At 46.1% G+C, this 13707-nt stretch overlaps 1 protein-coding gene across 2 annotated transcripts in view; it reads left to right on the top strand.

Annotated features, from left to right (window-relative positions):
• The window catches only part of CAPN13 (calpain 13), an 84286-nt gene extending 81951 nt beyond the window's left edge, over positions 1-2335 (top strand). For both annotated transcript variants that reach the window (XM_083496081.1, XM_083496082.1), the window contains 2 exons: positions 1154-1207; positions 2115-2335. In XM_083496081.1, the coding sequence (XP_083352207.1) occupies positions 1154-1180 (27 nt within the window). In that variant the 3' untranslated portion in view covers positions 1181-1207; positions 2115-2335. The remainder of the gene's footprint in view (positions 1-1153; positions 1208-2114) is intronic.
• The last annotated feature ends 11372 nt before the right edge of the window (positions 2336-13707 follow it).

Genomic DNA, 13707 nt, shown 5'->3' with positions numbered 1-13707 from the left:
CGGATAAGATTATTATGTCTATCGCCTTCGAATTTTGGCCTTTCCATTTCTCTCTCAGAGGAACTGGAGGGGGCTCAGAAACGGCATGCCACACCCCAAACTGACGCAGCAAAGATTCACACCATTTTGCCCAGGTTTCATAATTCTGCCCATCCAACTTAGGGCATTCAGCATTTCCATAAGCTTGGAAAAACTCCATTCCAGCTTTTGGCATTAGCCGTGAGTCTTTTTTAACTTGAGAGACTCCTTATCTTGGCAGCCATTAATCACGAAGCCTTTTTGGCACAGCTCCCAGGCCAATTAAGCCTTGCCGGAGATCAAAGGCTCCTTGCCGAGGTAAAACAGAAAAGCGTCCCTTCCTTTTGCTTTTCCCCCAACATACCTCAAACGCAGTCTGTTGCAGCTTTACTCTCCTGTAGGTGCTATTAATCTGGGCCCGAAACCTTTTTGTTGGGAAACTGCCAGGGAGATATAGTCCATCATGGCCCAAGCCGGAGTTCTGGACGATCCATCGGCCTCCCGTAGTCAGGCAGATCCAGCAGTTAGCGGCACGAAGCCTTTGGAAATTCCTAGCCACATTCCAGGGCTTGCGCACACTGTTTATCAGCAGAAACACAGCCAAAAGCTTGCACCGCAGAAGAGCATAATTTACAGACTTTATTTAGTGTAGAACAGAACAAAAGAAAACACGTCCATTCTCAGTCAGCGTCTCTGACCGTCTGGCAAAAATGAAAGGAAAACAGCAAGCATAAACATCCTGTCAACAGGACATGCGCAGACTCTGTTACTTACAAAGCCTGCTCCCTTTTAAGGTGGAACGGAAATATCCTAACAATATTGCCTTTAATCAACAGAGCTTAAAGCTCTGTTGGTGCGAGATGTGGTCATCTAGAATTATTACAGGAAATCAAGTCAGCAGTTATGAGGGGGGAAATCAGATAATGGCAGAAAAGTAAGACTGAAGAGGGAAATGGTCTCACAAATAACAGGACTGAGGGGAACAGTTTCCACCACCACTTTTCAAAAATCAATTTCTGCTTTAGAATAAAAATATGTTGACATTTTATGCAGCCCTATTTTTCTTGCTACATTTCACTGTGAATTTATAAATGCATTGATTTCCCCCTCTCTTTTGTCCTTCCCTTTCTCCTAGTGGATGACGATGACAATGTACTGCTAAGCAAGTGACAATGCTCTATAAATGCTGGTAAGAATTTAAAGAAATGCTGTTATATATAAATTTTCTCTTCCAAAACCTCTTTCTCAAAGGCTTTAATATCAAACAGTGTATTGGGGAAGGACACTTTTTGCAGAATTCAATCTGTTAAATAAGAAGTCCTAGCATGGAAAGTGCATTTCCTGATGGCCCCTGCTCACTTTCTTTGGTTGGCTGTTCAAAATGCATGCTGCAAGTTGCTGAAAATGTAAATCACCACCTTCACCACATCCTCCACCAACAAGAAGCTCACTTAATATGTTCTTACCACTTTGACGGAAGCCCCAGATCAGAGGCCAGGGTTGTTGCCAGTGGCGTAGCATGGGTTGTCAGCACCCGGGGCAAGGCAAGTAATTTGCGCCCCCTAACCCGTGGATTTGCGCCCCCTAACCCTAACCCCCAGATGTTGCGCCTGGTGTGGCCGGCCCCCCCTGCACCCCCCACACTACGCCACTGGTTGTTGCCACCATGTCCCCTCCCCGGACAAGGTGCCATCCCAGTACACTTGGAGCGATGGCGAGGCACGTAGAATATGCACATGTAAATAAGTTGCCATTGTTGTAGACAATTAAGGTGAAGAGCATTCATAGCAAGATTCTACCCTATGATGGGAGTCAAATGGGCGGATGGAAGGAAATCTGCTGGATAGGCCATTCTCAACAGATTCCTCCGAGATCCCTACTCAGCAGTGCTACTTGATTCAAGTTGCCATCCTGTGCACACTTACCCAGGAATAAGTGCTACTGAATGAAATGGAATACATATATTTCCAAACAAACATGCCTATGACTACCCACCATTAATGAACCCTATCCATAATGCGGCCCGATCCTTTCATTGAGAATGAAAATCAGGAGGGACTCTGGTGTTTATATATTGTTCTTTTTCTTTTTTCAAGCTGAAGAGGTGTGAAGAATGACAAATGAAGAATGACAAGTGAAGTGGCTGTGTCATCACTGCAGCCTCTCTACGATGGCAGGGCAGCAGAAGGAGTAGCCACTGTTGAAACTATGGAGCACATCCAAATGTAGTGCAGTGGTTAAACTGCTAGATTTGACCAGCTGATGAGGGATGTAGTTTTCCTGCTCTTTTTAAAATAAAGTTTTTCTATTGGTTTTATACATTTTAACTTTAACCATTTCAAACATTAAAATAAAAGGTTCTTTCAAACCTTCGGACCTCCTTCCCTTCCTCCATGAGTTCCATATTTAAAATAAAAATTTCTGCATCTTTTACCATAATCCATCTGTTATATATCTATAGATACCATAATTAATTCCACATTACAAGTGTCGTTACATCCCTGCCAATGATTTTAACTGTTTACAGTGGTCTTTTCAATAAATTAGGAATTTACTCCAATCTTTTGAAAATACTTGATCTTCCTGGTTTCTGATGTTCCCCGTCAGTTTCGCCATCTCTGCATACTCCCATCAGTTTTGTCTGCCATTCTTCTCTTGTTGGCACTTCTCTTTACTTCCATCTCTGGTAGTTTTCCTGCTCTTTACTGGGACGGGGCAGGGTGGCTTCAAGCTCAGGGCATTGTGGGTACTCTGGCAAAGCCAATCAGGTGCTCTTTGGGATGTGCCCATGAAGCCTTGGTCTCGCTGCCACCCTGCCCCACACCCTGAAGCCGTTTTCATCCCATTAGGAGTTATTCTCCAACTGCATAGCTTCAAGAGTCAATTTTCTTGTTTTCCTCTTCTCTGCCCTCCCCATTCCCTTGTTGCTTGTGTGTCCTGTCTTTAAGATTGTAAGCCTGGGGTCAGGGGTTCTCTCTCCTTTTTATATTGATCTGTAGGCTGCTCTGGGAACCCTTTCATTTAAAGGTGTGTGTGTTTGTGTGCGTCTGCACATGCATGCATACAGTAAGAGGTGGTTGATTTTTTAATACTTCATAACCTGCTGCATTGCATACCAGCTAATCGGTGCAGAATGCAGTTCCACAGGCTGCCTGTGTAATTTGCACTCAATAATCCATGGCGAGCTTACTTTGAAAGCAAATAAACAGAAAATTCTATAGCATTTCATTAAAATCCCATTAAAGCAGCAATGCATAGACATTCGCGGAGATTCACCTGGTTCCAATATTTAACAACTCAGTCTGTGATTTTGGGGCTTTGGCTGCACATCCCTCTGCTCCCTCTTTTGCTGCAGAAGGAAACAGGTGGGCTGCTATGGGTCACAAAGTGGAGGCTGAAAACATGCATGACGATGTGTCTCCAACCCTGTTAGATCAAGGCACTCTCGCGCCTTAAACCCTATCCAGTTCCAGGGAATTGCTGGTGGGATGAGTGCTGTTGCACTCAGGTGCTGCTTGTATGCTTCCCATACACACCTGAGTGGCCGCTGTAAGAACAGGGTGCTAGATGGGCCTTTGGCCTGATCCAACATGCTCTGCTTATGTTCTTATCCCAGCAGAGTGGACATGACTCTAATAGTGACAACACCAAAGTGCAGAAATTGAGGGTCCTTAAATGGTACCCGGAACTGATTATAAGGTAAGCTCAAGTGGCAACAGAGCTCAGAATCAGCTTCTGGGCACCACAAGCTGCTCCTTTCTCCTTGTTGTGAGAAGGAAGAGGTGCTCCCAGAAGACACTGAGCAAGGCCTGTCTCCCACCCCACAAGACTTGGGACATTGCAACAGCAGCATCACAGTATAAAGCTAAGATGAAATCCCCAACCCAAATTTAGTGGCTGGGTTTGGGCTCTGTGTGACACGTGTCCCACTTCTCACACTCCATTCTACAGCATAGTTTTGGTGTTCTCTACAGCATGACGGTGGGACGTGGGTGGCACTGTGGTCCAAATCACAGAGCCTAGGGCTTGCCGATCAGAAGGTTGGCGGTTCAAATCCCCGTGATGGAGTGAGCACCCGTTGTTTGGTCCCTGCTCCTGCCAACCTAGCAGTTCGAAAGCACATAGTGCAAGTAGATAAATAGGTACCGCTCTGGCGGGAAGGTAAATGGTGTTTCCGTGCACTGCTCTGGTTCACCAGAAGTGGCTTAGTCATGCTGGCCACATGACCCGGAAGCTGAAAGCCGGCTCCCTCGGCCAATAAAGCGAGATGAGCGCTCCAACCCCAGAGTCATCTGCAACTGGACCTAATGGTCAGGGGTCCCTTTACCTTTACCTTTACAGCATGGCAGCAGTGGAACCGCACTGGTCACGCCACCCTAAAATCACCTCTGATTCAACACCACATTACAGGCAGAGGATGTGAAGGTGGGAAGGGGCTCCTCCTTAGTTTTCCAAGGGTGTGCAAATTCTTTGGAAGTTTTCAGGGAAACTCGCTTTGTTTCTTTGTGCCCAAGTGGTGTAGAAAAATAATAAATCACCACCACTTTCTGCCAAAGAGTTCACACACAGAGAAAAAAACCTTTCCACAAATTCCACTGCTCCCTAAAGTTTCAGAGGCTCAGAACCATATCACCAAGTTCTTATCTGCTTGAGCCATTCCCTGTGACCTAATAATAAATTGGGCTGTCCACGCTGCAATTCAATAGAATGAAGATGTTGTAGGAGGCAGTCGTTGATACAGCGCTTTTGCCCTTTCTCATTTCTGTATTTCTCTGGTGGGCTAGCTAGAAAGTAACATAGTTAGGGGTCGTATATTCCAGTTGAGGTCGGTGGCACTGCTCACATTCATATCGCTTAATATCTGTGGTAAAGCTATTCCAGGTTCTGGCCCCTACATGTGAATTTGGATTTCTTTTCCCATTACAGACCTGAGATTGCATATTGCAATTTCTCAGTGGCAGGAGCTAATAATTCATTAGAGCCAGGCTGAGCATGGCCGCCTGTGTGCAGAATAAGACAATTGGCAGTGCACTTGATTTATACCTCCAGCTTAGCTAATTAAGCAATAATTCAAGGGGAATCCATCATTGTGACAGCTTTGTTGATCAACCATCCCCAAGCAAAGTCAAAGGTGTTCAGTAGCTTGGGGAGGAAAACCCAGGTCAATAATGAAAGCTGCTAAGATGGGAGTGTAGAACATACCAATGATTGTGTCTGTGTTTTAAAAAAACAATGGATAGAAGCTTAATGCTTTCATAAGCACGTCTTCCTATACGCATAAAAAATGTAAGGCTGTTGTCACACTGCAGTTTGTCTGGCTGCCAATAGGTGGCCCTGCCAACTGCAGTATTGCAACAGAACAACAGGTGAGTGAGCAAGCACTATCTGAAGTCCCCCCTCTTTTAAAGGGGGTTGGAGGTTGGGGTGAACTGGGGGGGGAGGGGAATGGGCTGGGGGGGGAGGTTTGGGTGAGCTATGAGAGGCTAGGTGAGTGGGATAAAGGGAAGAGGGATTGGCCAGGTGTGAGGGAAGGTGGTTGGTGAGTAGGCAGGGTTGGTGAACAGGGACGGCAGCCCCTAATGCAGGCTTCCTCAACCTTGGCCCTCCATATGTTTTTGGCCTACAACTCCCATGATCCCTAGCTAGCAGGACTAGTGGTCAGGGATGCTGGGAATTGTAGTCTCAAAACATCTGGAGAGCCGAGGTTGAGGAAGCCTGCCCTAGTGCATCCATATATGTACGGAAACACAACCTGCTTATTCCATTTATATACCTTTCCTCCATGGAGCTTAATGTGGCCTGCATGGCTCTCTTCTGCTCCATTTTATCCTCAGAGAACCCTGTGAGGTAGGCTAGGCTGAGAGGCAGTGACTGGCCCAAGGTCACCCAGTGAGTTTCATGGTGGAGCAGGGATTTGAACCCTGGTCTCCCTGCTCTTAAGTCCAACACCCTAACCACTGCACTACATTGGCTGTCTATAGCAACAGAGTGAGGATATATTTTCATGGGAGCGTCTTGCTGGAATGGGTGTAGAGAAGCAGCCATAACACTGCAGGTTTCATGTGCTGTTTGCCTTTTACATGTGGTTTGAAATCCCGTTCAATGAATGTCTGGAAGGTGAACAGTATTGCACCTAATATCCCAATCCACAACTGCATTCATTCACTACCACTTTATACACAGAAGCTGTGCATGTACAAACAGTACATGCATAAGCTCTCTTTACATGGTCAGGGATGCCAGTTTTTACAAGATCCAAGACTACACAAACAGGGCTGCACAGCTTGTAGGCTTCATGCACAGAATCATTAAGTACACAGAGGTCAGAGGCCAGGACACCAGCATAATCTTATTTTCCTCTCCCTGTGTTCATGGCTCCACACTGTGCAAAACAGGGTTGTGTGTACTTCCAAACAGTCAGCAGCAATTATCATTGTACTCGTTTTGCAAAGCTCTGTGGACCTTTGCGAGAGTTCATGCATCTTATATTTGCATGTGTATTTTATGACCTTGCCAAAGGGGCACCTCACTACTCTCTCTTTGCTACCTCTCTACACAATTTTTTTTTAAATAAAAACACACAAATGGGGAAGTGAGGCAAACTTCTCTCTCTTTCTCTCTTTCCCCTCTCTCTCTCTCTCTCTCTCTCTCTCTCTCTCTCTCTCTCTCTCTGAGTTACCCAGTGCTTGTGTGGTGTGACAGTGACATCTAGTGAATTTTGTGCCAACCACAGTTGTTGCTTGCTGATTTTCCTGTCAAAAACAGCCTTTGCTATTTTTGGAATGCCAGGATTGGATGGAACAGTGGACTGGCACTGTGGAGCCGCCCGGACTCACCCCACCCTGTCAGCTGCACCTGCCTTAAAACAGTGAAAACTAAAACTATGCTGAATGCCATATTAACCCATCAATTCTGGGACCAGGTTTCCCATTAATCTTGCAGCTTGCAGGTGTCTCCAAGGCTGTTTTCATAGTAGGCCTCATTGTGTTGGTGCTATGTGCCCTTTTACAGTGACATGGTCACATTCTACACAGGCAAAGGATGCCCAGCTACAACCTAGTGAATCACGATGAAGCTTACCTCCGGGAGTGTCGCGCTTCCAGAGATCCTTGCAGTGGCTCCACCATGGACAGAACCAACACCAAATTCAAATTGTGGAAGCATTTCCTGGCTTCTCTATTGTTTGGGATTTCAAGACCTGGAAGGGATAAAGTTCCCATAACAGTATTTAAATCAAGGATGTGAAAACTTTGGTGTTGGTGTCAAACAACATAAGCAGGGCCATAGGTTTGCCAGCTCTGTTGAAGGGATTACAATAAGAGTTTGGAACAAGAGAAGGGGGGGGGGAGTGAAGTAACGTATAACCCAAGTAAAGGTATACCCACCCTATGCTTTTTAGTTGTGTTTTGAAGTGAATATTCCCAGCATTCTCTTTGAGGCATCCATCAAGCCCACTTTGAACTCTACTCAATTGTTTTACTCACGGTTCACGGTGAGCTTCTTCTTCTTAGTGTAACCCAATGTCCCAGCTGTGAAATGTTGGTGGGAATCTCTTGGCAGCTTAGCAGATAAGATGTCACTAAAGCAGTTTAAACTAATCCATCCAAATATGCTCAGTACAAGCACACATAAGAGACCAAGCCCAGGCCATAGCTTTATGTGGCAGGTGCTGATTAGGTATCACAGAATTGTAGAAGAGTCGGAAAGGACTTTGAGGGTCATCTAGTCCAACCCCCTGCAGTGCAGGAATACACAGCTGTCCCGTACAGGAATCGAACCTGCAACCTTGGCATTATCAGCACCACTCTCTAACAGACTGAGCTATGCAGAGGGAAGAGAGGGAAGTGGGAAAGGTGTTTGCACACACTTTGACAACACTGTTTTTAATTCATCCTGGCATATGCCTAAAGAAAGCAATGTAAGCACATCCACTTTGCCCAAAGCCAGCCCCATCTGGCACCTCCTACCTCTGAAGTGTGGAGGCTGGTCATTGTAAGAACAACAGTTTAAGAATTGAGGCCCAAGTTTGATTCCCTCCCGACATTTCACTCCCTGTCCTCTTTCCCATGTGTGCCACTTAATCAGGGGCGGCCCAAGATATTCTGGCACCTGAGGCAAATCACAAAATGGTGTGTCTCCACCCATCCACCCCTGGGAAGAATATCTACACCAGGAAGAAAAGGGGGGGGGGGAATAAATATCAACTTCTAGAACAGGGGATGGGAGGAGATGAGCAGTGCCTCCTGTTGTCAGGTTCGGGGAATCAGATCCCTCCCATGGTGGCAGCCCAGAATCAGAGAAAGGATAAAAGTTCTTACCAAACAATTTATTCAATAATTTGCAGAGAATGACGAAGGAATGCAGCCTTTCTAATGATGGCATTGCTCCACGTAAAGTTGCACTGCCCTACGTCTCCCTTATTCAACGTCACTCCTGCCTTGGTTAATATGAGCTTTCTGCCTCTGAGCTCTCTGTTCTAATACCCTCAATGCCCGTCTGGTCTTGGGGGGGGGTCAGGAATGCTTTCCATGGACACTGTCAGCTGTCTCTCCTCCTCTTCCTGCTGTTCCCCTTCCAGCATTTCCCAGCTTCTACCTTCTGCAGACCCTTCTGCAAACCACTGTTCTAAATCTATACTGTCCTCCTGTTCTGAGGAAGGTGCAGGAGAAGTGTGGGGGGGGGGACCACTCCTCTTCAGTCCAATCCCTGACATCTATTCAACCAGATGCTGCTGTGGAGGTAGCGTTTTGGGGACATTGCCAAGGAGGTGGCAGATTGGCCTCCAAGGAGTGTACTGCAGCTGCTGTTGGCCCCATGGCAGTAGGTGATGCAATCTTTGGAGGCCGGATCCCACCTCTGGAGACGGTTGCCTCACTATGCCTCATCGGTGGGGACAGACTTAGCCTTGACTTAATAGACTGTATGTCAGCCCCTCTGGGAGCCTACTTGGATAAAAAGTGGGGTACAAGTACTCCAAATAAACATATTAAATAAATAAATTTGAGTACTAATTGGTAAACAAGCAGCTTCAGGTGCCAACTCTCTCGGGCCCTAGGTGCCCGAGCACCCACAAAAATCCCCAAGAAGGGGCAGGGTGTTAGGATATAGTTCCATTCCACCTTAAAAGGGAAAAGGCTGTTGTGTGTCACATGCCTTTTTGTATATAGCTTTTGTATTGTGGCTGTTTTCCTGGACATGGAGGCAAGCAGTCATGTTTTTCCTTTGTTCTGAACTACGTTGAATAAAGCTGTAAATATGCTCTCTCTCTGTCTGCATCTTTCATTGTGGAGACTTGCACACTCTGCTGAAAGGGTGTGCATGGGTCTTGGAACGTCTCTGAGGCTTGTGTCGCTAATTGACTGATGCTGTTCCACGGGAGACCGGTGATCGTCCGGAGACAACTGGAGGCCTGCCTGATGCCTTCATCTCCCTGGCAGTATCCCAACACAGGGCATCTACAAATTTCAGTGCCAGGGCAATACATGATGCATGGCATCCATGGCCCCAGGCACTCACAGTCGTGGAGCCAAGTTGGCACTCCTGCCTCCATGCAAAGTGGAGCAAAATATATTGAGAGCAGCTTGACTCTCCTTGCAATCAGTTTACCAGTGAGGTGTCCAGTCAGATGATGGGGGGCGGGCATACCTGGGGATTCCCTCTCTGTATAAATTGCGGTTCATCGGTCTACCGCCGAAGCTACAGCTTCTGGAGCAATCAGAAACTGGAACATCAGTGTCCTAGCTTTGGTATCCTATATCCAGAATGAGTATCCAAGTATTTCAGCAGCCTGATATATATTTTCAAAATTGTTTTGTTATTCTTATTCTTCGTCAAACTACAGAAAGGGATTTTTTAAAAGGGCATTCTAATAGTGGAGCCAATATGGCCAGGATCAAGCTCTCTCCTAAATCCTGTTGTCAAGATACCAGCTGTAGGGAAAAGGCAAGAAAGGGGTGACGTGATAGAAATTAATAAAACTATGGAACCTGCTTCCACAGGAGGCAGCGATGGCTACCAAACTGGATGGACAGGGCCTAGCCATGATGGCTAGGCTCTGTCTCCACAGTCAGAGGCAGCAATGCTTCTGAAATCCAGTTGCTGGAAACCACAGGAGAGGAGAGAGGCTTCGGCCCAGTATCCCTGAGGGAGCATCTCCCCCCCCCCCCCATCGTACAGCCCAGACACTGAGGTCCAGCTCCGAGGGCCTTCTGGTGGTTCCCTCACTGAGAGAAGTGAGGTTATAGGGAACCAGGCAGAGGGCCTTCTTGGTAGTGGCACCCGCCCTGTGGAAGGCCCTCCCATCAGATGTCAAGGAAATAAACAACTACCTGACTTTTAGAAAACATCTGAAGGCAGCCCTGCTTTGGGAAGTTTTTAATGTTTGATGCTTTATCGTGTTTTAATATTCTGTTGGGAGCTGCCCGGAGTGGCTGGGGAGGCCTGGGCAGATGGGTGGGGTATAAGTAATAAATTATTATTATTATTATTATTATTATTATTATTATTATTATTATTCTCAAATCCTGCTTACTGGTTTCCCACAGGCATCTGGTTGGCCACTGTGAGAACAGGATACTGGACCAGATGGGCTGTTGGCCTCATCCAGCAGGCTCTTATGTTCTTTTCAAAAGCCCTGAAAGAGATTTCCTTTGAGATGCAGCCAGACTCAACACAGTAAACTGTATAATTCCCTTGTAAAGTAGGTATGTCCTGCAGATGGCAGCCTAGAGCTGGGGAATGATTACCAGGAACCCGTTATATTTTAGGCAAAGGACGAAAGCTAAGGCTCCCTATCCTGACCTGATCTTGCTCAATGCTTCCTTTCCCATTAAGTCATGACTATACCTTTAAAGCATGTTCAAAGCACCTTCTTTGCTTCAAAGAATTCTGGGTATTGAAAGCTGTCAAGGGTTGCTGGGAAATGTAACTCTGTGGGGGTAAATTCCAGGGCCCAGAATTCTTTGAGGGAAAGAATGTCATGGATACTTTAAGTTGAGGTTCGAGCATTTGAATCATAGAATTGTAGAGCTGGAAGGGACCACGAGGGTCCTCAAGTTCAACCCCCTTCAAATTTGCCTCAAAGTGCAGTGTATATGTAGCCTGTATCTGCAAATTCCAGCGCTGGTTGGTGCCCATTGGGAGAGAGCAAATGACAGAAAGCACCAAATGATTCAGGCTTTGCTCTCATATTCCTCCTTGCTGAGTTCTACAAAGGGCAACACTTAGAATAAGGAGGAATCATGGGCGTAGTTGGGTGGGCATGGGACAGCTGCCCCCCCAATAATCAATAAAAATCAATAAAAATACTTACTGTATTTTTTGCTCCATAAGACGCACCTTTCCCCCTCCTAAAAAGTAAGGGGAAATGTGTGTGCGTCTTATGGAGTGAATGCAGGAGGGAGGAGGGACTGACAGGCTACCCTCCATCTCTCCTTCCGGCTCATTGTAAAGCCAGCAAGAGCTGTTGCTGCTGACAGGATCTGCCCAGCGGGTCTGCGGCTCTTGCTGGCTTTACCGCTAGGTGGGAGGAGGGACTCATGAGTTCTTGGGGTTCACAGAAGACTAGAAGAGTACTCAAACCTTAAAGCCTCTCTTCATTTGTTAAGGACAGTGATGATGGTTCTTAATGCCACTGTTGGCTGCTGTTCACTTTACATGGTTGTAATATGATTCTGATATACCGGTTGTTTATTAAATAGTTCAGTATAGTGGTACCTTGGGTCACATATGCTTCAGGTTACATGCACTTCAGGTTACAGACTCCACTAACCCAGAAATATTACCTCGGGTTAAGAACTTTGCTTCAGGATGAGAACAGAAATCGCAAGGCGGCAGCGCGGCAGCAGCAGGAGGCCCCATTAGCTAAAGGGGTGCTTCAGGTTAAAAACAGTTTCAGGTTAAGAACGAACCTCCAGAACGAAGTAAGTACTTAACCCGAGGTACCACTGTACAACATTTGTCAGAATATTTTTTTTCTTGTTTTCCTCCTCTAAAAACTAGGTGCATCTTATGGTCGGGTGCATCATATAGAGCGAAAAATAGGTTCTATGCCCCCTAACAAATGCCTGCCCGCCCCGTAACAAAAATCTAGGCTATCCCCATGCCCCCCTGGGTTGGTCATTACTGCCTTGGAGCACAGTGTTGGGTTTTTGTTTCTTTCTTTCTTTGTTCATTTCACAGTTCTGACCACCCTCCAGCTGTTCACACCAGCGCAGTTTTAATAGTGCCATATTATTTTCTGTTTGTGAGCACCCTAGGTGGTGTTGATGGGATGCAGATGTCTTCAAACTTTGGCTATGTCCTCTTTTCCAGCACACATCCTCTTTTCTGTGCGTATGTAAAATGAGAGTCATCATAGTGATCCATAGTTAAAGGTAAAGGGATCCCTGACCATTAGGTCAAGTTGAGGCCAACTCTGGGGTTGCGACGCTCATCTCGCTTTATTGGCCAAGGGAGCCGGCCTACAGCTTCCGGGTCATGTGGCCAGCATGACTAAGCCGCTTCTGGCGAAACAGAGCAGCGCACGGAAACGCAGTTTACCTTCCCACCTGAGCGGTACCTATTTATCTACTTGCACTTTGATGTGCTTTCGAACTGCTAGGTTGGCAGGGGCAGGGACCGAGCAACGGGAGCTCACCCCGTTGTGGGGATTCAAACCGCCAACTTTCTGATCGGCAAGTCCTAGGCTCAGTGGTTTAACCCACAGTGCCACCTGCATCCCATTCAGAGCCATAGTTAAAAGTCAGCAAATGTGTCCTCTTTTTTGCTCTTCCAAACACGGCACCCCTACTAATAGGGAAAGGCTGGAGGACTTCAGTTGGTGTGAAGTCGATTTGAGAAACAACCTGTGGAACAGTACCATCAAGGCATAGAATACATATGCATTTTGGGCAACGTCATGTGAACACAGATTAAGAATCCGGTATTGGAAATGCAGTGAGTGCGCCATAAATGGTACTGTGAACTAACTAAGCAAGCTTTTCAATATCTAAAATAAAAAATAAGTGAACTGGGCAACAGGTTGTGTTGATTCCAGCTGTCACGTGAAATGGGGAACAACCCTAAGAACAATTCGTCATTCATTTCAGCTCCAAAACACATTTCAGAAATTGTGTATTCAACCCACATGCAACAAACACTTATTAATGTACAGGAAGGTGATGCTTCAGGAAAGGCAAATGACAAAAGATTTCAAAGCCATCCAGCAGCATCTGAATGATTACACCGTGTTTAATGGGCATTTATAGAAGTCTATATTTAGCATCACTTTCAAAACAAGTCTGGGAATGCTTCTATGATTCTCCTCCTCGGAATGTCTCCCTGGAATTTGGAAATTAAATTACCTGGTCTTGTTTATGTTGTTCAACTTGTGCATTAAGGCAGCCTCCCCCAACCTGGGGCTCTCCAGCCCTGGTCAGTGTGTAGCAGCTAGGAATTATGGGAGTTGTAGTCCAAAATCTCTAGAGAGCACTGGTTAGGAGTTGGAGAGGAATTCTCCATTATTCCATTATTTATTACTGGGTCCTGTACAGAGCACTGCACATACAGCATAGTTTGCTGCAGTTTTCAGTTCCTTTGGGTTCCTTTACATCTCTTTTCCCTCTAAGGGCATTTCTAGACTGTTGCTTTTTCTAGTGGGGTTCAATCGCATACCAGCAAATTCAGGTTGCACATATGTGCAACAAACCT

Source organism: Podarcis liolepis (genome assembly GCF_965112155.1).
Source record: "Podarcis liolepis genome assembly, chromosome: 3".
Taxonomy (NCBI): Eukaryota; Metazoa; Chordata; class Lepidosauria; order Squamata; family Lacertidae; genus Podarcis; species Podarcis liolepis.
Note: the sequence above shows the minus strand (reverse complement) of the source record. Positions and strands in the feature narration are given on the sequence as shown.